The 24,586-nt window shown below is 39.4% G+C and overlaps 1 protein-coding gene across 5 annotated transcripts in view; it reads right to left on the bottom strand.

Annotated features, from left to right (window-relative positions):
* The window catches only part of Nfia (nuclear factor I A), a 378,241-nt gene that overhangs the window by 86,130 nt on the left and 267,525 nt on the right, over positions 1 to 24,586 (bottom strand). For all 5 annotated transcript variants that reach the window (XM_048351438.1, XM_048351441.1, XM_048351439.1 and 2 more), the window contains 2 exons: positions 23,874 to 23,991; positions 18,398 to 18,525 (listed from right to left, as the gene is read on the bottom strand). In XM_048351438.1, the coding sequence (XP_048207395.1) occupies positions 18,398 to 18,525; positions 23,874 to 23,991 (246 nt within the window). The remainder of the gene's footprint in view (positions 1 to 18,397; positions 18,526 to 23,873; positions 23,992 to 24,586) is intronic.

Below are 24,586 nucleotides of genomic sequence, written 5' to 3'. Positions count from 1 at the left end.
GTTTTGAAAGGGATACTGTGAACTGCAGATGTGGTTCAAGTGGTAGAGTGCCAGATGAGCAAGCATAAAGCCCTGAGTTCAAATCCTAGTACTGGTAAAAAAAATATGTAAGTAAATCAATTAAATAGATAAACGAACAAATAAAAGAATACTGTGGCAAGCCACTGTGGATGCTTGCTTTGTTTAAGGACTTGTCCTGAAGCTAATTATCCCATGAGTGTTCTTTCTGATAACACTGCTCAGGCAACAGTACCTTTTGGATGACATGTCAGTTTCAGGACTTTGGGATGGATACTTCAAGTTACCTGAGAAGACCTGACTGATATATGTGCCTTTCTCCAAAATGTCCAAGTCGAGAGCAGAAAGCTTAGTTTCAGTAATGCTCACTTATAGCCACAGCCTGTTTGAGAGAAACTCTGAAAATATGCAACTGATGCACTTTAGTTTTAAATTGAATTCATAAGTAGAACAGAGATGACCTCCAAATGCCATGAGGTTTGTTCCTCATGACAATGGATATTCTCTTGCCCACTGCAAACCTCTTATCCCCAGTGACCTCTTACGACCAGAACCACCATTATACCAAACCTAAAAGCTACTAGAAGCTTTCATTCTTCAGGTGGCCCCAAGAGAGCCAGGGAACAGCTGATGAGATCAAATCTCTATAGACGGATCGTTTCCATAAAGGAAACGGCAAATAATTAGATATACAAATTGTGGAATTCTTACTATCTGCTATGCACTTCAAACTAACTCTTCCTTTCATTTCACCTCAGATAGCTCTGTATTAACTAATATCCTACCTACCTGTTGCTTAACAAGGTAGCATTTTAGATATGGAAATGTTCAGGACCTTGCCAAAAAACATTCAGTGGTACTTCTGACCCCAGGGTTTAGCAACTTGCTGAATATTCATCTTGGAAAATATATTGTTTACACTCCTGTAAGACTTTGAGCAAGGGTTTAGTTAAGCTATGTCTAGATTCAAGACAATGAATCTAGACTGAATGACTGACTGAATGAATGTATCTGTGGATTTATTGTTCCTCTCTTAAAGGAAGTAAGATAAATATGAATATTTTCAGATCATGCGCGACTGCAGGTAACTGAAACTGTAGAAAATGGAACTGTGGTCAAATGGGTTACTGGACAGGAAATGGTCTACTGGACTTGGCGCATGGACGTTTGTGACAATCTTGATATATGACCTATAGGACTCTGAGATATATGAAAGGCAGGAATGGTTTGCAAAATCAATGGGAAGTGAAGTAGGGAAAACAGGTGTAGTCAGCTCTTTAAGGAGATCAGTAAAATGGGTAATAGCTCAAGGGAGGAGATAGGCAAGGAAGAGCTCTCTGAAAATGTTGGCAATGGGAGTTGTCCAGCAGGTAGGTACACAGCAGTAACTCAGGAGGAGAAAGGAAGACTGGGAAAAGTTCAAAAGGAGGTGAGAAACTACTAGGTGGAAAAACCAGGATTTGAATTCAGGGAGGCTAAACTCTTGCTTCTTTCAGTGGACCATCCTTCCAAGATGACTTTTTTTTTTGCCAGTCCTGGGCTTTGGACTCAGGGCCTGAGCACTGTCCCTGGCTTCTTTTTGCTCAAGGCTAGCACTCTGCCACTTGAGCCACAGCGCCACTTCTGGCCATTTTCTGTATATGTGGTGCTGGGGAATTGAACCCAGGGCTTCATGTATACAAGGCAAGCACTCTTTGCCACTAGGCCATATCCCCAGCCCAAGATGACTATGTTTGCAGAAAAAAAGAATAGTACTATTTAGATGTCTTGTTGATTAAAACCTATTATGTATGAGCTGGTTTAAATAAAGCGTATTAGGATTACTGAAACATTTTTTTTCTTTCTGCAAACATTCTGAACCTGAACAGAAGGATGCTAACTGCTATCACAAGTGTTCCCCTTACACATGATCATTCAGATTCTCTTCTCCTCTAAGACAGCCAAATTGTATCTGTCGGACTAATGGTGTTGGTGTGAATTTCAGTGACATTTCTCAAGCTGAGGGTGAAAGTTGAGTACTACCACCATATTTTACCATATCATTCACTACCAGAATGTTTCTGCTCAGACCCATCCCATCCAGACACAAGGCTATCCTAGATTCTAACAATTACCTTTGGGCAAGAACAGGACCTTTCTAGTACAATTTCAGTTATCCTTTGTGATCAGATCATCTTTATGTGACACTAAATAAAGGTAGTGATCAGACAGATGACCATCCAGGGAAGTGCTATTTTGTTCTTGTGGATATTTAAACACACTATGTGATTGAAGGACATAGATGAAGATACTATATTTTTTTTTCTAGTATTTGAAGGACTGAGATTCATGTTCTAATGAAAAAAATCCATTAGGGTTCACTCTAATGTAACTTACTATAATTAACCCACTCAACAATAAAAAAGGTAAAACATTTGGACTGTTTTGACTTTTAGCCTTTTCCAGTGAATAAAAATGTTTTAACATCATTTTATGATGGAAAGAAAAAAGTGAAAGTTAATAAAGCTTCTAAGGTCTATCCTTCATACTAAACATGTATCCATTTAAAATGAGCTCCACAGAGCCCCAAAAGAATGACCACATCATAAAGAAGTCCAGATAATATAAAAGGCTTGGTGACACAAATGATTTCTTCCATTTCTTTTAAAAATGGGAGTATGGAGTAAAAATTATATGGATTATTCAAGAGGAAGAAATGATGAATTCTCTAATGTATTCCAAATGTTCACTTGTGAGTGAAAATTTACAACCATAGAGAGTTAAGAATAGACCCAAGGAAAATGCCACATAAAAATTAGTCTCTAGGTCAACAACGAAGTCTCTTGCCTTTTTTAAGGATTCCCTTTCTTTTCAAGGTAAACACGAACTCCAGTGATGAGAGAAAGAGAAGCAAACTGCCTCATATTTTGCGCACTTGGAAGAGCCTGCAGATATCCAACTCTTCCCATCAGCCCTCTCTGCCCCAAACATCCCTTCCGCCATGTGTTAGGGGTAGATTCATTTTGGCGCAACACAGCCATCACACACATTCACAGAAGGAATGTCAATAAAGAAGAAACTTCTGAGAAAAACACTTGATTAAAAAAAATAAAAAAACAAGTGTAACATCACGAATTGGTTTACTCATTCTGCTTAAGATACCCCGCTGAAAAGTAAACAACTCAATCATGCACGTTTGGTTTATATCTGTCCTGTTCAATAGGGCAACTATGAGTTGTATATGATAGTTACATTTAAATGTATTACTTAAATTCAAATGTTTTGATTTAAAAATTCAGTTGCTTAGCACAGCTATAGTTTAAATGCCCAGCAGCCATATGTGGCCAATGTCTACAGTTCTGAACAGTATAGAGGCAATACAGTTTATTTTATGGTACTGGAGTTTGAGCTCAGGACCTCATGCTTGCTTAGGCAACTGCCTACCACTTGAACCATGCCATCAGTGGTGTTTTTTTTTTGTTTGTTTGTTTTGTTTGTTTGCTAGTTTTTTTTCTTAAGTTTTTATTATAAAACTGATGTACATAGAGGTTACAGTTTCATATGTTAGGCATTGGATACATTTCTTGTACTGTTTGTTACCTTGTCCCTCATACTCCCCTCCCTCCCCCATCAGCGGTGTTTTTTTGCTGCTTTTTCAAGCCAATTCTAGGGCTTGAACTCAGGGCCTCAGTGTTGCCCCTGTGATTTATTGCTCAAGTCCAGTGCTCTACCATTCGAACCACAGCTCTACTTCTGGCTATATTTTGGGGGGGGGGGGATGGTAGGGGGTGATTGTAGAAAGAATCTCACAGATTTCCCTGCATGAGCCAGTTTAAAGACATCAGTCTTCCCATCTTAGCTTGCTGAGTAGCTAGAATTGTATATGTGAACCACTAGCTCCCCACTTTTGCCGGTTATTTTTTGAGACAGGGTCTTACTTCCCGCTCAGTTGTGCATCAGAGCCCTGATCCACCTTCTTTAGGGTTCCCATCATCACTGCGATCACAGAGGCATGCTACCATATGCAACTTCTCTCTGTGAAGAAAGTCTCACAGATTTTTTATTCAGGGGCTATTCTAGAACCAAGATCTTTTCAATCCCATGTAGTTTGAGATGATGGGCATATGCCTATGTGCTCAGATATGAACTGAGAAGAGGGTCCCATGAACTCTTCCTGCTGGTCTAGAATCTTGATCTTTCTGATCTCAGCTGTCCAAGTGCTAGGGATATATACATATACCACTGGTGCCCAGCCAGAAAAACATTTTCATCACCACAGAATATTCTAGTAAATAGCTCTTGTGTATATAACATCAATGATAGACATACTCAATTTTGCTGAATAATAGCAGGTTAAAAACTTATAGTAGTTCTTTGAACCCTTCCCCTTCCGCCTGTTTTAGGTTCTAAAAGTAACGCATGGTACTTTACAAATACAGAATGGTAGAACAAGGGAAGGAAATGAAGTGCCCTTTCTCTCCACTTCCAATAAGCTGCAGATAACCCAGTGCTCCAGCCTTGTCAATATCCTTGTAGGTGTTTTTCTCAGCATATAACATTAGCCTCAACCCTGGGAATGCAAGTTTATTAAAATAGGTTACTTTCTGTCACTTTAAACATGATGCTTGGGTGTTGAGGGTCCCACTGGTAAAATCTAATTTGAAAGGCGAGTGTGATGTCCTGTGTTTGGCTCATCTGCACCAGGACTCCTTCAGTTCCTAATAGTCTTTGGATGCATGCAAATTACCCATCACTTCATTTAAAGTAAAGAATTTGAAACTGATTGAAACATTTCACAGGGGAGAAATAATATAATTTTAGGCTTCTTTAAATTGCTTGAACTGTGAAATCAAGCAATAAACACTAGAAAAGGTTCTGTCAGCTAGAATCTGGGCCTGGTATAGTCAGCATTTTCTGGCTAAACTTTATTATGGGAAAGCACTTGATTTTTCATCTCTGTACTCTGTTCATCCCTACAAATAAACTATTTTGAACTCCACCTGTTACTTAGTGAAATCTGCCTGCCATCCTTTCAATAATCCTATTCTTTGCCTTCAAAGGATTATGAGTGGCCAGGAGAATGGGAAGATAAAGTTGTGCCGTGAATTGAGTGTATATGGTGTATTCTAACTATTCAATAGTATGTAGTTTAAGCTGTAAGCTACACAGCAAAAGAAAATGGATTTTTCTTAAAGGTAGTGCCTATGGATGTTGGAAAGTGACAACCTATTCTATCATTTGAACATAAATTCCACTCCCCCCCGCCCCCACTGGAAGAAGCTCTTTCTAGCTGTTCTTTTGAAGACTGCTAACCCACTCCTTAGAGAAAAACCTCACTCTACAAGTAATTACTTCATTTCAGACAGATGAGCACAAAGGTCATTTCAAACTTAAAAATGCTTCAAAGTCAGGCACTGGTGGCTCACACCTGTACGCCTAATTGCTCAGAAAGCTGAGATCCAAGGATTGAGGTTCAAAGCCAGACCAGACAGGAAGGCCCCTGAAAAGCTTATCTTCAATTCATTACCAAAAAACTAGAAGTGGAGCTGTGGTTCAAGTGGTAGAACATCTGCCTTGAGTGAAAAAAGTAAGGGACAGCAACCAGGCCTGAGTTCAAATGCTAGTTCTAGCACACGCACACACACAAACACACACACACACACATACGCACACACTTCACATTTAAGGACAGGTATTACACGAATATTTTGCAAAATAAAATGAACCATCAGCTTCAAGTACAGCTTTATCAATGCCAAAAGACTAATAGTATTATTCAACACGATAAAACAAATGAAAACAACAAAAGGAAAATAATTATACTGATGGGACCCATACAAATATGTGAGTCACTGTCTGAGCCACAGTATCTAACAAAATACTTTGCCCTTTTTTTTTAACAAACAAAAACAAGAATGACATATTCGGTGTAGAGTTGTATTTGATTAAGCTACACTGACAGAGGAGACAGTGTCTGTCTAATTACGTTAAATAGTGTGTGAGGAGGATTAGCAGTAGGTTTCTGCTCACTGTCATTCTTTGTGACAACATAATGATAGATCCGTTTACTTAGGAGTGCAATTATTAAAAAAGCGTGCTGTTTTCTTAACTGTCTTCATATCTTGGAAATATTTTATTAAAAATTACTTTATCTGACACTAAGGGTAAAATGCCTGGCAGAGCTCTGCATATCAATTAAGCAAGTGAGTTAGTTCCATTCAATCAATGTCACTGTGGAGTGTTTTATTCAAGTTTGGTGAAACTTTATCTACTAGCCACCATCCTTTTATATTGAAGTTAATGATTTTTTTCCCTCTTTCCTCCTTCTCTTATTTGTCCAAATTTTAAAGTTTGGTTTTGACTTAAACTAAAAACTGCTCATGGCCGACATTTTCTCTGGAGTCATGATTTCACACTTCTTTTTTGCATTCACACCTTTTTTTTGGAACTCAGCACAAGGATCCAATTTTAAACAGACAACTTCTCAGAGGCCAATCAGAATGGGATGCTAGCTACAGACCATCTTTAGTGGCTTTTTCTATTCATGCAGTGAACTTTCAGCCAGCACTTGTGAGGAAAAGGTCTTAATCCAAGATAAAAACAAGAAAGCAAAGCAGGATGGGTGCTACAACTGGCTATCCCCAAACAAAACCAACATTTTCCCATGTGTCCAAAGAGCCAAAATTAGGTTCCTCCTGCCCATCCCTCTTACTAACTCTGAAATGACAATTGCCACCAACCCTGCCCCTGAACATGAAAGGCAACCAAATATGGGCAAATGGATTTAAGTAACTACTGGACTGCTCCTACAAGAAAGATGATCCATGTCTGGTTTTAGTCAACCTAAGGAAACTATCAAGTGGTCCAAGTGGCAGATAATGACATTTGTGATAAATCAGACCTTTGCAAAAGTCTCTAAAATTTATGTGACCCAATATAATGACTGTGTTACAAAGTTGTTTTTTTCCTTTTAAATGAAAGGCACATTAAGGTTTCAGTACTGATGGACAAACTCATAAAAATATCAAGCACATCAAAGGAGAAAAATTATTAGTTAAGTCTTTTGAGGATACAATTTCTGAAGGAAAAAATATCTACTGGAAGAAAGAACTCTTAAAATTAGAAGCAGGTGTCACCACCACAAAGTATAAATATCAAAGATAACTGGTCCTATAAAGTGTTCTTAAGCATCCCTCACTACTTTTAATCCTTACACATGTATTTTGACATCAGAACACACTGTACTGCTCATATAAGTCCCTAAAGAGTATTCACATGTGAGATAAGGCATAACTGCTTTGATAAACCCTTCCTTATCTGAATTCAGGATGTGTGTGTGTCAAATTCTGACTGGCATTGAGACCTAAGTAATCACGGTGTCCTAAAATCCATTAATCTTGGAAGCTAATCACAGTTAAGTCGTATCTGGATTGGGCTAATTATCTTGGTAGAATAGCCTGGTACTATCTAGAGAATTCTTCAGATTAGAAATAAATGTTGGATTGACACTCTTTGAGTTTCTAACCACTTGAACGCTTTTTCAGCAGTGCACATTAAAAACTTGAAATTATTTCTCATTATTTATAAAGTTAAAGATCTCTAAATATTGAAATGATTTTTCAAAATGAAGAACAATAAGGTGCTTGACCCATGTAAAAAAGTGGAGCATTGTGGTTTGATGGGATTCTGAATGCCCCCAGCTGTCAATTATGCTATTTCTCCACAGCAGGGTGAGATGCTAGACCACAGATCAGAGAATCAAGAACTAAAATCAGCCCATGTTTAAGAACCCAAAAGCTTCAAATGATGGGAGTCTAAATGCTAAGAAAGGGGACGCAAAATAATTTACTCAGAAGAGCCAAGTCAATTAACCTCTCCCCCCACCTCCCTCTTTCTGATACAAGGACTTGGACTCAGGGTCTTGAGCTCTTGATCAGTTTTTTCAATCATGGTTGTTACTTTACCACTGTAGCCATAACTTCACTTCTAGCTTTTTGCTGGTTAGGTGAAAACAGGAGTTCATATCTGCTCCCAACTGAGATGCTCAGATCTCATCCTCCTGAGTATCTAAGATTATAAACACTAGCCACAATGCCTGGCTTCAGTTAACTGGTTTTAATCATTTCAGTCTTTTTCAGTTTAATTTTTTGTCACATTTAAGACATTTGTAATAAAATGGGTTTTGTATGCCTGAATCGTTCTCCAGTCTGGGAGAAATACCTTGTGATTGAGGGCTGAAGGAAACCCCCTCCATTTTAGCACTTGGTGTGTAATTCAGGAATCCATCACCCAATGGTCCTTGATTTACTGTGTTGATGTGAACACTTCTCGTAATCTTCCAGGAGGTAATTCACCCATCATCTTAAAATGGGTGTCATGTCCTTGATTAATTGATGAGTTTATGATGTAGCTATCTGAAATCTGCGGATGGGTAGAGTTGGATAAATAGGCATTATTGTGATCTTCTGCCAAGCATGAAAGCAATCGGGATGCTCATGGCCCTATCACAAATTGCTAGAAAAGCAAGACTGTGGGAGATGCATAAGCTGAAGACTTCTCTCTTCTATCTCTCTCCAACCCACACATAAAAGCCTCTTATTTGGGAGTACTAAATAACTACTTTATTAAACATCACATAAACTGATGTTATACTTGATTAACACTGAAGTAGAAAAAGTAAAAAAAAAATCTATGAGTACTCATAACCTGACTTCTAGAATTAAAATCCCTTTGTGAAGCTACTTTATAAAAATAAATAAATATTAAAAAATACGAGATAAATAGCAATATGTATCACTTTTCACATGAATTAGATGAATATGGACATTCATATATGTATAAGTATGTATATTTGACATATATGTGAGTATATATAAATAGCACAGAACAACATACATGCTCAGTCGACATTAGGCACTAGCACTTAACATTTATATAATGAAATGTCCAGTGGCATTCTAGTGATGAAATTATAAGCAAACATATCTTTGCTAATCAAATTGTGATACTGCTTTAGTATAGAAAATATCTACATAATATTCACAGAACAAAAGAGGTAAAATCATGTCGAAACTAGTGTATTTTCTCTTTATATCAGAGATTAAAACTAGCTTGCATTTGAGTTCTATAACTATTGGATAATATTTATCAATTTCAGGAGAGTATCAGGGCTATCTATCTATCTATCTATCTACCTACCTACCTATCTGTTCATTTATCATTTTTAATTCTTTCTCTCATTCCAACTAGTTTCTGGTTAGTTTACCCTTTGATGAATTAAATCTCTATTTAGATTAACTTTGCTTCCTCTACATAAATACTTGCTTTAATTCCTTGTAACTGTATTACTCACAAGTCTGAAAACTGTTTTAGATGAGGGAGGCATGGGCCCATGTGTGCACAATGATTTCTTTTTCAGCAAGCAGAGGGTGGTTCTAGTTCATGCACTTCTTGTGGCCTTCCTAGCATGCCAGCCCTTTGTCTGAGGAAAGGACACAGGGCCAAGTATAAACTGTTGCTCCTTTAGTCATGGAGTGATTGATGCTCTAGCCCTTCTCATCAGGTGCAGAGTAGGACTGTGGGCCAAGCCAGTGAGTAAACCCCAATCTATGTGATGCTTTCTGTTTCTCCATGTTGGATTACAGCCCTCGTTCCTTGTTAAACCAGGTACTTACCTTGTCTTCAGTGGACTGCAAGCTCTTCTATCACCTTGCTCAGAGCTTTGCATATAACATATATAGACGTGTACACGTCTTTTAGTGAAATTCCATTGTATCCAATTTTGTATAGCCCTTTAGAGTTTCCAGTGTACTCACAAAAAACATACACAACATTTCTTCATGATTTATTGAATTGACTCTGCAGTTATTGAAAATATCCTATAGGTTGGCACTCAATTCGTGGTAGCTCCTACTAGTGTTATCATCCTCATTTGATCTTTAAAAGTATGAGTTAGGAGGCAGTGCAGTTTTATTGTCCTTATAGCTTATATACAAGAAAAGGAAAATTCAGAGTAGTTTGCTAAAAATCCCAGGCTTGCTCATGGCACAATTGTAGAATTACAAACTTTTAAAATTCTTAATTTGTACTCTTTCTTCTTTATAATATACCCTATATTTCTGCTATTATCCCATCTCCACCAAGCTTTCAAAGCCTGCTGTGGTTGGAGTGAAATTCACTTTAACACTCCTCCTTACAGCATGCCAAGTCTGAGCCACACTTTGCTACTACAGCCCTGGGCTAGGCTAAGGATGGTGAAGGCCCACCATCACACGCAAACTCAATGCACGGGCTTTATCTCTTCATTCCCTCCATTCTAGAATATTTACACAGCCTCATTTCCAACAGGAATTGAAGAATCTGGTGAATTGGATGATTTATTTATTTATACAAGACCAGCTGAAATGTTACATCTTGTTTTCCTGGGAGCTTCTGTATTTACAAAATTGTGCATCTGGGTTCCCCAGTGCCTGTGAATCTCCATTCGTTTATTGCACAAATGGATGCAACATCTACTTCCTGAGTGCTTCATTTTACTCAGTGTGTAAGATAAGACATGTGTGCTCTCCATCTCATTATCTATTTATTTATTCAGCAAATATTGATGGGTGTTTGATGTTGCCAGATATTCTAATAGGCTTTGAGAATGTAACCAATAATTTTGTTGACCATGTTTTATCATCTATCTATCTATCTATCTATCTATCTATCTATCTATCTATCTATCTATCTCTACACATATGTATGGGACACATACAACTCAGAGTTCATGTGTATCTGAGAAGAGTATTTCTTTTCTTCTGGTAGGTAGCCTAGTAGATTCTAATTACAAAGGGTTGTTTTAGGTCCTCTTCTGGCATTAAAAAAATAACCTTGATGAAAGAGATAGGGACATTTTGGAAAAGTTTCTAGAGTTGTCATTTTGAAGTATAACCTCTTTGTTATAACATCTTATTTAGGCAAATTTCTCTGATCAAAAGGAGTCATTAAAGACCAGGCCTCTTGTTACTGTACCGATGTTCCCAGACACCAGTCTTTAATGAGCAGTGCCAATACTAAGGAGATAACGGAAGAGACTATTGCTATGGGAGGATGCTTTCCCACTGCTCCATAAATGTAGAAGAAAAGCCAAGACATTGATCCTATGGCAATGTTCTGTAACACTGACTATTTCCATTACAGCAGGAGATGGTAGGAGATTTAATCATTTTCTCTAATGTATGCTAGTGCAGCATAGTGTTCGTGATCAATGCACTGTTGGTAGCAGTCTGCTGCCCTTTTATTGGCACTGATAATGGGCCTCCTATGTGTCTCAGCTACAAGGAAAAGTTGGTAAACTTCCTTTTCTCACAAATAATGAATGACTGCTGGCAGTCAGATTAGGGACTGGCAGAGCTGGGAATCCAAGTGAACCGAATATGTGATGTTAAAAGTTACAATGAACTAACATAAGTCTACTGTGCTCCTAATAGTTAAGACACAATAACCTTCATTCTAAAAGCCCTGGGTTACAGATTGATCAGAAGTTTACCAAAATAGTCTTCTATAGATACTGTGAGTGTGTGTGTGTGTGTGTGTGTGTGTGTGTGTGTGTTGCACACCCACTGGAATTGAGCCTTTAACTCAGACCATTGAAAGATATTTTTGTAGTAGCATTGAGAGTATTTTTTAAAAACAGCTATTAGAATAAATTTACTACCTCTCAGATTTGACTTTTAGACTGGCTGAAATGTTTAGAATTTTCAATATTTCAGCTTGTATATTTGGGTCTGTTAAAAGTTTTACCATTCCAATATAATTATAAGGTATATTATTATAATTGAATGTATTCAAATTTGAATCATTCCTTCTTCTCCCTTCTCTCCCTTTTCTCTCCTCCTCTCTTTTCTCCCTGACTCCCTTCCTTTCCTTTCTCCTCTTCCTCCCTCCTTTCTCCTTCTCCTTTAAAAAAAATTACTTGTATTGTCAGTGGGGTTACAGTTACATTCATAAGGCAGTGAGTACATTTCTTGTCATACTTGTTAACCCCTTGTTACCACCTTCCCTTCCCCAATGCCCCCCTGCCCCCGCTTTCATTTTTTTCAACCTTCCCAATGATGGACATCATCATTCTAATCTACAAAGTTTATGAACTCTACGAATATTAACAACACAATCATTTCTTCCAGATCAGGTGATATGTACATTTCTTTCCTTTTGCCTTAGTATCATCTGTTCCCTCTTTTTCTCTCATTTCTTCCCTCCCCCACCACCCTTGAGATGCTTAGTTCACTTTTATCAATGTCTAGTGCAGCTGTTGGGCCCCTTTTTTATAGTACTGGTGTCTGGGACTTGTCTTGCTATGTAGATGCTATGCCATTTGAGTCCTATATTCAGCCCTTTTTGCTTTTGTTGTTTTTCAAATAGGGTCTTGTGTTTATTCATGTGCTGGCTTGGACCACAATCCTATTAATGCTAGGATGCTAGCTAGGGTGATAGAATGAATGTCATATACTATAACACTCAACTTTACTGATTGCGATGAAGTCTCTTTAACCTGTTTGCTTAGGCTAACCTCAAACTTCAGTCCTCCTGATCTCTGCCTCCCAAATACCTAAGATTATAGACATGAGCCAGCTCACCAGACTGATCTTTGGGAGAATTTTTTTTTTTTTTTTGGCCAGTCCTGGGGCTTGGACTTTGGGCCTGATCACTGTCCTTAGCTTCTTTTTGCTCAAGGCTAGCACTCTACCACTTGAGCCACAGTACCACTTTCAGCTTTTTGTAGTTGTTGTTGTTTATGTGTTCCTGAGGAGTTGAACCCAGGCCTCCATGCATGCAAGGCAAGCACTCTACCGCTAAGCCCTATTCCCAGCCCCCTATGGGAGAAAATTTAAGTAGCCTTTTAATCTGCATGCAAACACAGCACCAGATTTCACTGAAAAGACTGTAATTGAGCAGTGTTTCACAGTGAAAAGAAATTAACTGTACTTCAGACCTACTGAAACTCTCTGCCATGCATGTACTGAGTGTAAGTACAGCCTTCAACCTAGAAGTGGATCAACCTGGAAACCTAAGAAATGCTTCATTTCTGGGACACAGAGAAGCTGAAACAAAAGCATTCAGGCCAGCGTAGAGCTGCCCTCCAACTAAGGAGGTAATATATGAAGGTAATACATGGTAATAAGGAGGTAATATATGAAGACAAGTTAAATTTCTACACACTACTAATTTAAAGGCTAAGAGCATCCAGTCTTACTTTCAGCCATGTGAGCATTTCTCAGCTGGGTTCCAATGTAAACCCAGTATAACTGCCATCTTTTAAGGCAACCGATCCCAACTGTCCACTCAGATTGACGGCTCTCTTCTTTTGCTCCTACAACACTTAATTCTGTCTGCGTTTAGCCACCCTCACCTCCTACAACACTTAACTCTGTCAGTTTTCGGCCAAGTTTGCCTCCCCAGTAATCCCAGCAAGAGCAGTTCATGAAACTAGCATTTACAAAGGACTTTTTCTCACCTCACCTGATTGTCTTAAATTTGTGATAGGGATGGGGCTGAAAGCATAGTGGCTATGTATATTAATAAGTATAGACTCACACTTGGGGCTTACCAGAGGTTTGTCTTTGGAGAAAGGCACTTGATGTAGTGCCTTTGTATCTACCGTAGGATTTTGCACACATTTGGTACTTAAAGGTTTGGCTTGATTTATAATGACTTGACAATAATCAATTTTTTCCCCTCCACTTAGACTGGAGAACCATTTTCTTTCTTGTAGTGAGGTATCTGGAGTCCACTAACATACACTCTTTTGTGAAAGCAGGTTCTTTCTTTCTCTCTCTGTCTCTCTCTCTCCCTATACTGCTTTTTGAGGAACTGAATTCAGATGCATGTTTACAAGGCAGGCACACTAAAGTCCTACCTCCAATTAGCATTATTCTGCTCTGTGTGGAATTACCTTTAATTTTTTTTTGGGGGGGTCATTTAAAGGAACATCTGAGGGCAAAGCAGAATGACTATATAGCTGTAGATAGTACTACTCATCAATGGGGTATGAACCTTTGCAATCCTTTCTGACTACTACTTGCTAATAACTGGATTTCACTAGAAGCCTGAAGATTAAAAATAACAGGAAATAACAATTCTAAGGGAATTATTCACAGCAAACTCTGCTTTCAAGTTTATTGAGAGAACTCCAAACTCTCTGCTTTACTCATTCATTCATTCAATACTTGTTGAGCATGTATGATGTAATAACCGCTGTTGTAACTACTGTATATACCTTCTATTGTACTGTCTATAGGGAGGTAGAAGAGATGAACTAAGTCCTGCTCCCATGGATGGGGAGTGCACTCTAGACAGTGCACAGGAAAGGAAAGTAGAAGGAGACTGAGGGAGCGTCAGCAGCTATTTTAGCTCACCAAGGCCTTCATTGATGTGGTATGAATCCCAACAAAGGCCTGAATGCTGATGACTGATTTTATGGGTGATCTTTGACTTTGTTAGTGGTTACTATTCTTTGTGCATATGAAAAGTGTCCTATATATTCCTTCTCTAGCCTAGGTTATATAACAAGAACTTGAGATAAAGAAAATGGGTGGATTTTCAGGCCTTTCGGATTCGTTATTTATTGATTTTCATTATCATGTTTTAAAATAAAATACAAGTCTAAGGCATGAGGACTTAGAATACCTCTTTTCATGTGAGCACAAACACTATGGAAAAAGAGGTTATTGCATATAGAAAACAAAACTTCAGAGTGTACTGAAATCAGATTTGGTTTGAAACATGAGTTCTGGATCTACAGATTTACTTTCTGTATGGCAAGCCACATAATCATTCATGATTCTTAGTTTCCATTTCTAGAGAGGAAAGAAGATCCATGAAACTTTTCATATTTGGTTTGGTTAATCAAAGCCAAATGGTACACAGCAGGTACTCAATTGCAACTAGAATTGTCTGTCTGAGAATGCCTCACAGTCAAGCTAGTGCAGATGCCTATTGGTTTCTTCCTATTTATTTGCATTATCAGTTTCCCAGCAATTTTTTATTCGCACAGATAAACAAGAGTTGATGGTATGTGCATTTCTACTGGATAGTATTTCACAGGACTCACTTCATCAGTGCACGATTAGCCTCCAAGCTTCGAATCTAACCCAGTTTTGAGATAACTGGGAACTGAAACTAAGTGGAGGGAACAAATGCAGCATTGTAAGAGAAGCAAAAGTCAGCCCGAGGTTGTCTGATGTTTTTAAACTAACATCATCTTTAATCTCCTCTGTCCTTCTTCCCAGATAATAAGAGCTCTGCACCAAAAGTGCTGAGATAAACTAATGGGGAACAGGATACTACAAAAGGCATTTGAAAGGGTCCATGTCATTTACTGTGGGTCTGGTTTGTTTTACTTTGTGAAGTCTTCCTGTTGCTCAAGGAACTGTGTCTCCTCTGACCACATTGGGCCTTCTTTTGACAAGGGCATCTTGGGAAGGCAGGGCAGGCATGTACCCGGATGCTCTCCAAGTGAGCAGTAAGCAGATCCTCACTTCCTGTTTTGTTGGAGGCACAGACCCAGTATCCCAGCACTTGACTCCTTTGAAAGAATGATCCCAAATGGAAGCAACCAAGAAGCTGCTGGTGCATTCAAATATACATAATTCCCAACATATTCCTGAAGGTAATTTACATGAGTGAGCCACTAAAAGCCTCCTACTCAATTAACTATACCCCTGGGGAAAAGCTATGCAGGCCTGGATAAGTGTGGGAACAACATAAAGGTGTTCTCTGTGCCAAAAAGGGGATTGGGCTAGATGGAAAATCCCCAAAAAGGACCATCTGGCAGCATAAATTATCCATTTAAAATGGCTGGTGTGAGTTAATGACACCAAAGTCACCATGAACATGTGCAACATCCTTCAGTTGTGTTTTAATGTCCCCTCAGGCCCTGTTTCAATTATGACTTTCTATGCTGAATAGGGCCAAATGTAAATTTATCCACTGCCCCTCCCCCACACCCCACAAATACATACCACACAACTGTACTTTCCTTTAATGAAATGAGGACAGACAATGGACATACAGTGTTAGAATGTAACTGTGGAGAATGTCTTTAAAAAGAAGAAGACATCATCTATCTATCTATCTATCTATCTATCTATCTATCTATCTATCTATATCTATCTATCTACCTACCTACCTATCAATCATCTACCTACCTAAAGAGGATATGGCTAGTGAACTTCAGTTATTTAATGACTGTAAAGGATATAGGTACTCAGATGTGAAAATTTATGACCGTTCAAGTTGTTGTGTGCAGATAGGAATAGAAATCACTCTGAACAAGTGAGTCATTAGGCTGCACTATTCAACCACCCCTCACTCCCCCAAAGATGCCGATGTGAGGGCCACAGAACAACGTGGTGGTGGAGGAGCTTCGAGAACACCAGTGTCATAAAGGCAGCTTTAATATGCAGAAAATACATGGGTAGAGTATTCAAGCACAAATGTACTAAACCTACATATTTGAATCTGATTTTCACTGAAGCAGGTAAATTGGCTAGGACTAATTAGCCTTTTAAAAAGGGTCCAAGGAAGTTCTACATCTTTTAATTTTTTAATAGCACATAAACTTTTCACTGGCACTACCCGGAGGTCATGCTGACAGTGCGGTTAATGGTACCAGGTACTCAGCATTTTCATTTAGCCTGGCTTTATATCTTAGCCACTTCAGGCAAAAGAGCATGAACATAAGTGCACAACAAGGCCCAGGTGGGACGTGCATAGAAGACCAACCACACTGTGAGTGCTGAGTGGGTAATAATTAGAAAAAGAAGGCACCCGAGGCTCATCTCACATCCCTGGGCTTCCCACATCAATGTATAATGATCTGTTTATGTGTCTGTTTCCTAGCCGTGATTGTGAATTCCTTGAAAGCAGGAGCCACAGCCTTACCATCTATCTTTGAATTCCCAGAACCTGGCGGCAGACCTCATAAAAGAAGTTCCCAATGATGACTGCCAAGTGAGGGAACGAACGAACGAACGAATGAATGAATGAATGAATGAGACAAGGGAGGGAGTAAGGTAGAGAATGGCAGAGAGGCTCCTATTTTCCTAAATGGAGCAAGATAAAAGGACCAGTCAGCAGGGCCCAAGAGTTTTTTTGATTTGTTTTCTTTCTGTTTAATGATACAGTACTTGGGGAGGAAGCTGCACCTTTGTGAATATGAAGATTTACACAGATTATCAGATTACTGTAGCCATCACAACCAGGATACAAAACCATCCTATCACTCTCAGGTCTCTCTTCTGATATTTCTTTTACAGTCACCTTGTCTTTTAAAACAGTGTCAGAGAGGAGAGAGGGAAATCTAAGATTTGCAGATGGCGAGGTTACATGGATTTTTGTGGTGCTGATCTGCTCTTGGAGACCAACAGGGATGGTCAGAGAATATCTCTTTATGCTTACTTGTATGCTAGGTAGAATTCTTAGATGGGTGATGGATATCACTTCACGTAACCTTCAAGAGCAGTTAAATAGCTTACAGTTAGATGATAAAAAGCAGGAACATGGGCTCAGCAAAGTTACATAATTGACTGCCATCACCACCCAGCAGGAGCTGAACCCATAACTACACTCTGGATCATTCCAAAACTTACACTCTATCCTCTTTTGTCCATTTGGTTTGTTGTTTTGAAGAAGGCATTGGAGATGACTCCCCCTCGCCCACATGGAGGTCAGATATTGATTAAGGTTTCAACCAACTATCAGAATTACTTCAGGGCTAGGAGGAGACAACCCCAGGAGGTCAGACCAGCCGCTACTGGCTCAGTGGAACACAGATGGGGTAAAGGTGGTTGCTGCTGTTAAGCAGCAAAAAGATCAGGAAGATATCCAGTGTTAGAAAAGATACTAGGGAGTACCCTGGGACACAAGGAACACAGTCTCTTTCCTAATTCTTTTGATTGGGTTGAACAAACAATGATAGGTTTTTCTTCTAATAACTAAAAGATAACCACCCCTCCCAAAGTTATAAGTGTAACCATCCCCCCTCTCCCACATACACAGTTGTCTTAGCTGCTCAGAAGGCTGAGGCAGGAAGGTCATGGGAGCTCAGAATTTTACTGCCAGCCTGGGCAGGATAGACACACCTTCTCAATCAACTAACTAGCCAACCAACCAACCAAACAACACAACAACAACAACAACAACAAGGGTGAACAGAATGCAGCATGGCAACACAGGTGATGGCATGTGAGCAAAAATCACCTGTGATTCTCACCAGCCTTGCCTATCAGACTCTTCTTTGCTGGTGAATGTGGCAGTCAGATTATAGCACAAGCACATGTTTATGTGGACAACGTCAGCCATCTGGGGCTTGCTTTCTCTACTGTCATGCATGGTTCAGAACCCACTTCCTGCTCACCTGGCTCCACTTCATGCCATCCGCTGGACTGACTGCCACTCCCTGGTGAGCGTCCTTGGCCTGTGTAAAATGGCTCTTCACCAGGACTGTCCATTTCATCCTCCACAGACTTGAGGCGCTTGGTGGAGCTGAAAGAACAAAGCAGTGCATATTTAAAAGTGATCCCCACCTCCTTTTTCTTGAACTCTCTCTGGATGAAAGAAGCCAAGGGAGGAAGCAACTGGGCAGGTGTGTGTAGTTCCAGGATTTGCTTGGGCTCCTGTGAAGTGGGGTGAGTCACTGCATGGAGAATGGAGTTTTGGTTCTGTGTTGTTCCAAGTGTCTGTGTTTGATTTTTATGTGCCACCACCACATCCTGTGCCTTTTTTCCTTTGAGGAACTGAGGGCTGGCTGCTGCTGGCCTCTACCAGGAAGTATAGAAGGAAGCCCAGGTTTCCTATCTCCGTGGGTGGCCGGTGGGTCCCTGCTGGCTTCCCAGAAAGGATAAAATATGAATAAAAAGCAGGACTAGAGAAACTTCAAGAAAGGCTCAGTTTTCTTTCATACCCCTACACTAACCCATCTTCAACTTGGATTTGGTCCTTCCAAAATATTTACTGTAGAGTTAAGCAGTCCAGGTACTCTCCTACATGCCAGAGCTACAAGAGTGGGTGGAAACAGGAAGGAGGAATACCGAGGGCCCTGTGTGTACCTGTGAGACTGACAGACATGGATGATGACTTTATGCCTTTCCTCTATAGAGAGATGACCAAAGGAAACTTTTATTTTTGGAAAGGTGTGACAGAGGAGCTTCCAGAATGGATCTCATTTCCTCTGGCTGAAGGACTGTAGTGAAGTAAAAACTCAGAAAAAAAATATGAATAATGAGAGAATGCTGGCCTCTAGGTTGGATCTCCTTGAATCCTGGTATTTGGATATATCCTGTCACACATGCTGGTACAGTAGAATGACTTCAGTAAGTGTGAATGTGATGATTTTGGAAGCAAAAGGAAACAAAGAGGTGCAGTCTAGGGGTGGGGAGACAGTTAAGTATTTACTTAAGCAATCTGAATTAAAAACGTGCAAGGCCCAATTTAGGTAAGAAATTCTGATTACTGGTGTTGGCATTCCAGTATTCTTAGCTATTAAGTTCTATTCTCATTAAAGCCAGACCACAGGAAATAAACGTAACTGCCCATGCTAACTTAGTACCCAAAGGAGAGTTCTTTAATAACTTATTTAATGTCCTTTCTTTGACTTCCTTTAAGCTCAGTGAAAAATAGCCACTTGAAAAACACTGCTGTACTTTATGTAAAATTGCATCTAATGGAAATCCTTTATAGGAGGGTATATACAAATAAAAATTTCCTTCCAATATATAAAACCAGAAAAATCTGTTCTCTGAATGAATTCTACTGTTTCCTTTTATGAGAAAATTAAATGACATACTGTTTTGCTTTTTCTTCTTGCCCTGGAGACCATGGAGATCAGGGCCAAATTTGAGGCATAATTCTTTATTAATGTACCTGATATAACAATTTCTCCTATTTTTTCATATAGTTTCAGGCTTTTCTTTCTATATTTAATATAACTGTAATATTTTATAATTGAAAGCCACTACAGGTCATCTTGGAGGTAGGAAGAATATAAATTTGAAAACAATAACAAGCAAAGAACTTTATGTTGTGATAGGACTATAAGATCTACAAGGAAAGTGATTCTTTTCTTATTATGTTTTAATCGCAAGTGTGTCTGACTAATAGCAGATGTTCAAACTCTACTGTACTAGTGTATGTAACAAGGATTTATCCAAGTATCAGGATTCAATGAGATCCAACCCAGAGGCTCATTCTATTACCCATCATTCTCCCATTATTCATATTGTTTTCTGAGTTTTTACTTCTCTGTCATGCTCTGATAAAATGCAGGTATGAAATCCTACAGGTAAAAGGTTCTGTAATTGCCAGCTAAGTTGGGAAGCTGGACTTTCAGAAGTGGAAATAAGGATACACATCTGCAGGGTGGAAGTGTGGGTGGAGGAGCAGAGAGAAGGGTCTAGGAGTGAGGAGCAAGGCTGGGAAGGGCAGGTTCAGGGCTTTCAAGATAAAGCTTACTGTTTCCTCAAACCTGTTGGTAGGTTTATCTTGATGAAGTTCTTTGGAATAATAAACACTGTATCTTTTTTTTTTTTTTTTTTGCCAGTCCTGGGCTTGGACTCAGGGCCTGAGCACTGTCCCTGGCTTCTTCCCGCTCAAGGCTAGCACTCTGCCACTTGAGCCACAGTGCCACTTCTGGCCATTTTCTGCATATGTGGTGCTGGGGAATTGAACCCAGGGCCTCATGTATAGGAGGCAAGCACTCTTGCCACTAGGCCATATCCCCAACCCCTAAACACTGTATCTTATCCTGATTTTTATACTATCCTTTGTAAAATTCTGGAGACATTTTGTTCTGAAAAGACAGACTCGACAGAAAATACTTCTCAATTTCCTTTATTTATTTCTTAACTTTTAGAAATGAATTGATCTTTGATTTTGTTTTTTGCTCTTGACTTTATAGCACCTTGATTTTCATCATTCCAGAAATATTGGAGGAAAACAGGAAAGGACGGGTAAGAGCTACCCATACATGAGTGCGTAAGAATCTATGAAGGTGTGACACACCAGTTCTTCTTGTGTTTGAAATTTGAATGTGTGTTTCTAGAAATTCAACCTAAAAAATTAAGGTAAGAGTGACAGTTTAATTCCTAATGCTTACTTAGGCTTATTTGCTTGATTCATTTTTTTTTTATTTTTTTGTGGTGTGTGGGTACCAAGGTTTGAACTCAGGGACCTGAGCTTTTGATAGACTTTATTTCACTCACAGTTGGCACTCAACCGCTTGGACCACACTTGTACTCTGACATTTTGCTGATTAACTGCAAGTAAGTCTTTTCTACTCAAACTGTCTTTAAAGCATGATCCTCAGATCTGAGCCTCCTGATTGTGTAGGATCACAGATGGGAGCTGCCAGTTCCCAGCTACTTACTTGATTCTTACTAGGCCTCTGTACATGGCCTTGCTTTGTATGTACAGGGTTATAAAGTGCCTCTTTACTGAATTTTCATGGTGTCCTGAAAACGAACATCTACTCATCTACAAGGTATCTGCCAATACCTTGACTGTAAACCTTCTGTGATCATGTCTATTTCTCCTGTGCTGAGGACAATATCCTTGTTGCTTATGAGTTTTCCCTGCAGAATCAGGAGCATTAGACACAGTCCTTCAAGAGACTACGACTGCAGATGTGGAGGTAGGAGAGCTGCATACCTCAAGACGATAATATTTTTCAAGAATGAAAGTGCTATATGTCAGGGAAAGGACTGTGACCCGAGACAAGCTATTTAACTTCTCTGAGCTCTGTATTGTTCCACTGTTTCAATGGCCAAGTTGTCTACAATGTAAAACTGTGAAGATGAAATCAGAGGGGTATGGAGCATACCCAATATGGGGTCTGCCCAGCCCAATTAATTCTGGCACACAATAAACACATATTGATTAATTGATAAACTTTTCAATATGTAAATCTGTGATTTTTTGCAAGTACATTTTCAAATAATTCCACTGAGCCTATGCATTCAGAGTTTTTTTTTAAAGCCATCCTAGGATGAAGCCTAATGAGAGCAAAACAAACATATTACTGAGTTATTAACTACTGATGATGTTTATAATTAGCTCCTTATCGGGGTTAGTTATTTGCAGAATAGGAGAATGACACTAGCCTTTTAAAATGACATTAATAATCAGCTTTCTATTTGGGGAGTCACAACAAAAGATAATGAGACCTCACTGGAGAAGTGTGCAGAAGGGCAAGAGGTGAGAAGCACTATTTGGGAGGTGCACAGGACAGGTGCTCCACACATAGGAAAAACAAAGAGCCTGTAAACTGTTCAATTAATCACTGCCCACAAGTATTTGCAAAGCTTTTTCATATTGACTGAGTGTAGTTACACACAATGTCTCTTCCATCAGCAAACATTCCAAATCCTCAAAGTGGAGTAACACCCAAATGTGTTTCCAATCTCTTTTTTCCTATTATAAATGCACTTTAGATTTGAGACCTTTTCCCCTCTGTGCCCTCTTCTCTCCAGGAGCTGATAGTAGAGTAAACTAAGGAAACATGTGAACAACACCAAACATGATATGGGAGGTAGAGGTTCTATTTAGGGGTGACTTTAACTGCCTTCACAGTTATGGCTAAATTGATTTTTTTAAAATTAATTATGCTTAAAACATTATACAAAAAGGCAAGGTTAACATGAATCTCCACCAAACAAAATTTCTATAATCTTGGTGTTGTTTTAAATCATAAAACTGTACTTGCTTTAGGGAACACAGACCATTGACAAATATTTTTCTGCAAAGTACACAAACATGAAAGATCGCTCTTTCCGTTGTTGTCACAGTCCAGTGGTAAAGCCAATTTGTAAAAGAATACTGTGGGTTTAATGCCTAATCCCTTTGCCTGGTACAGGTTTTCTAAAGACAACAGGATCTTGCTAAGTGCTTCGTTTGGATGGTGGCTTCATGACCTAAGTCATAGGGACTGAGAACACTGTGTGCTTCCAAGTTTTCTTTTTTTTTTTTTTTCCTTGTTGTTGTTTGTCAGTTGTGGGGCTTGAACTCAGGGCCTGGGTACTGTCCCTGAGCTCTTTTGCTTAATGCTAGTGCTCTACCACTCTGAGTCCCAGCATCCCTTCCTGTTTTTGAGTGGTTTATCGGATCTAAGAGTCTCATGGACTCTCCTGCCCGGGCTGGCTTCAAACCACAATCTTCAGATCTCAGCCTCTTGAGTAGCTAGGATTATAAGCACGAACCACTGGCACCCAGCCCAAGTTCGTTCTTCTAAGGTCTCCCAAAACATCAGAGTCTAGGGGTTGGCATGCCCCTGCTATCTGACCACTCCCTCTTTTATAACCACACATGATAGCAAAATATGGAAGTCTAACTGACGGAGACTTTGGGGAGCTTTACAGGAAAAGGATAAGGACTGAGCTGTATTTCTAGAGGTGGGCAGGGGACTAGGCAGGTGTCATCAGTTCATCCTCTGCCCACTCCTTCCTTTCCCCTCACCAGGTGCATTTGTTCTTTCTAAGAAGCATGCTTCCTTCATCATCATCCCTCTTCACCCACCCCACCATGCCTTTTTCTCTCCTCTCTAATCCTTGCCATCATTCACAGACGAGAATGAGTCACTCCTTTTGGAAAAATCCTTTTGAGACCTTTTTTAAGCCTATGATCCACAGTGCTACTCACTGTGGTAGTCACTGTTTTTAAGAGTCTAAGGTGTGTATATGTTCATGTGCATGTGTATATACACATATTTCTTTTTATTTCTGCTTCCTGCCTATTTCAGAGTCTCCCAGTGAGACAGCTTGTCAGGACTAAACCACTTATTTGGTGTCTTCTCTATGACATTGGTAAATGTCTAGCAGGGCCAGAGTAAAACATCGAATTACCTTGTAGAGGATGTGCTGGGTAAAGACCTCCTCATGGCTCCTGGACTCATGCTGTAGTATGAAGAACTTTCCAAATCGGAGAGAGAAAAATTAGGGCCAGTTCCTGCAGCTATTGGTGCTAGAATGAAAAACACACAAAAAAGGAAGCAACATCAATTAAGTTCTGTAAATGGATCAGCGAGAATTTAGTCCAGTGTTACATTTAGCACCTTTCCTTTTTGTATCCTTTTTGTATCCTTTTTGTATCCAAAACAACCAGTAGTCAACTGTGACTCCAAAGGAATGCTTGCAATAAAACGTGTGCACCAGAAAGGCACATTTTTTTCCAACATACTTCTCAACTTTTTTCATTTTGCAATAGTAAACTGTCACCAAGTTTATAGCATTCCTGCATACTTTAAACAAAAATACCTCTCCGTGTACTGATCTTCAATCTTCCTTCCTTCTTCCCCTTCCCCTTCCCCTTCCCTTCCTTTCCTTTCCTTTCTTTCCTTCCTTTTACTATTGTTGTTGGAATTATTATTTTATTATTATTAATGGTACTGGGGCTTGAGCTGGGGGCTTTTTGCTAGGCAAGTTACCACTTTAATCACACACCAGCCCTTTTTTGCTTTAGTTATTTTTTGGAGAGAGTCTTGCACTTTTGCCTCAGGACAACCTTTAGCTGTGATCTTCCTATTTACACCACTCATGTGACTTGAATTAAAGATGTG

This window comes from Perognathus longimembris, chromosome 7 (genome assembly GCF_023159225.1).
Source record: "Perognathus longimembris pacificus isolate PPM17 chromosome 7, ASM2315922v1, whole genome shotgun sequence".
NCBI lineage: Eukaryota > Metazoa > Chordata > Mammalia > Rodentia > Heteromyidae > Perognathus > Perognathus longimembris.
This window is presented reverse-complemented; position numbering and strand designations above follow the sequence as displayed.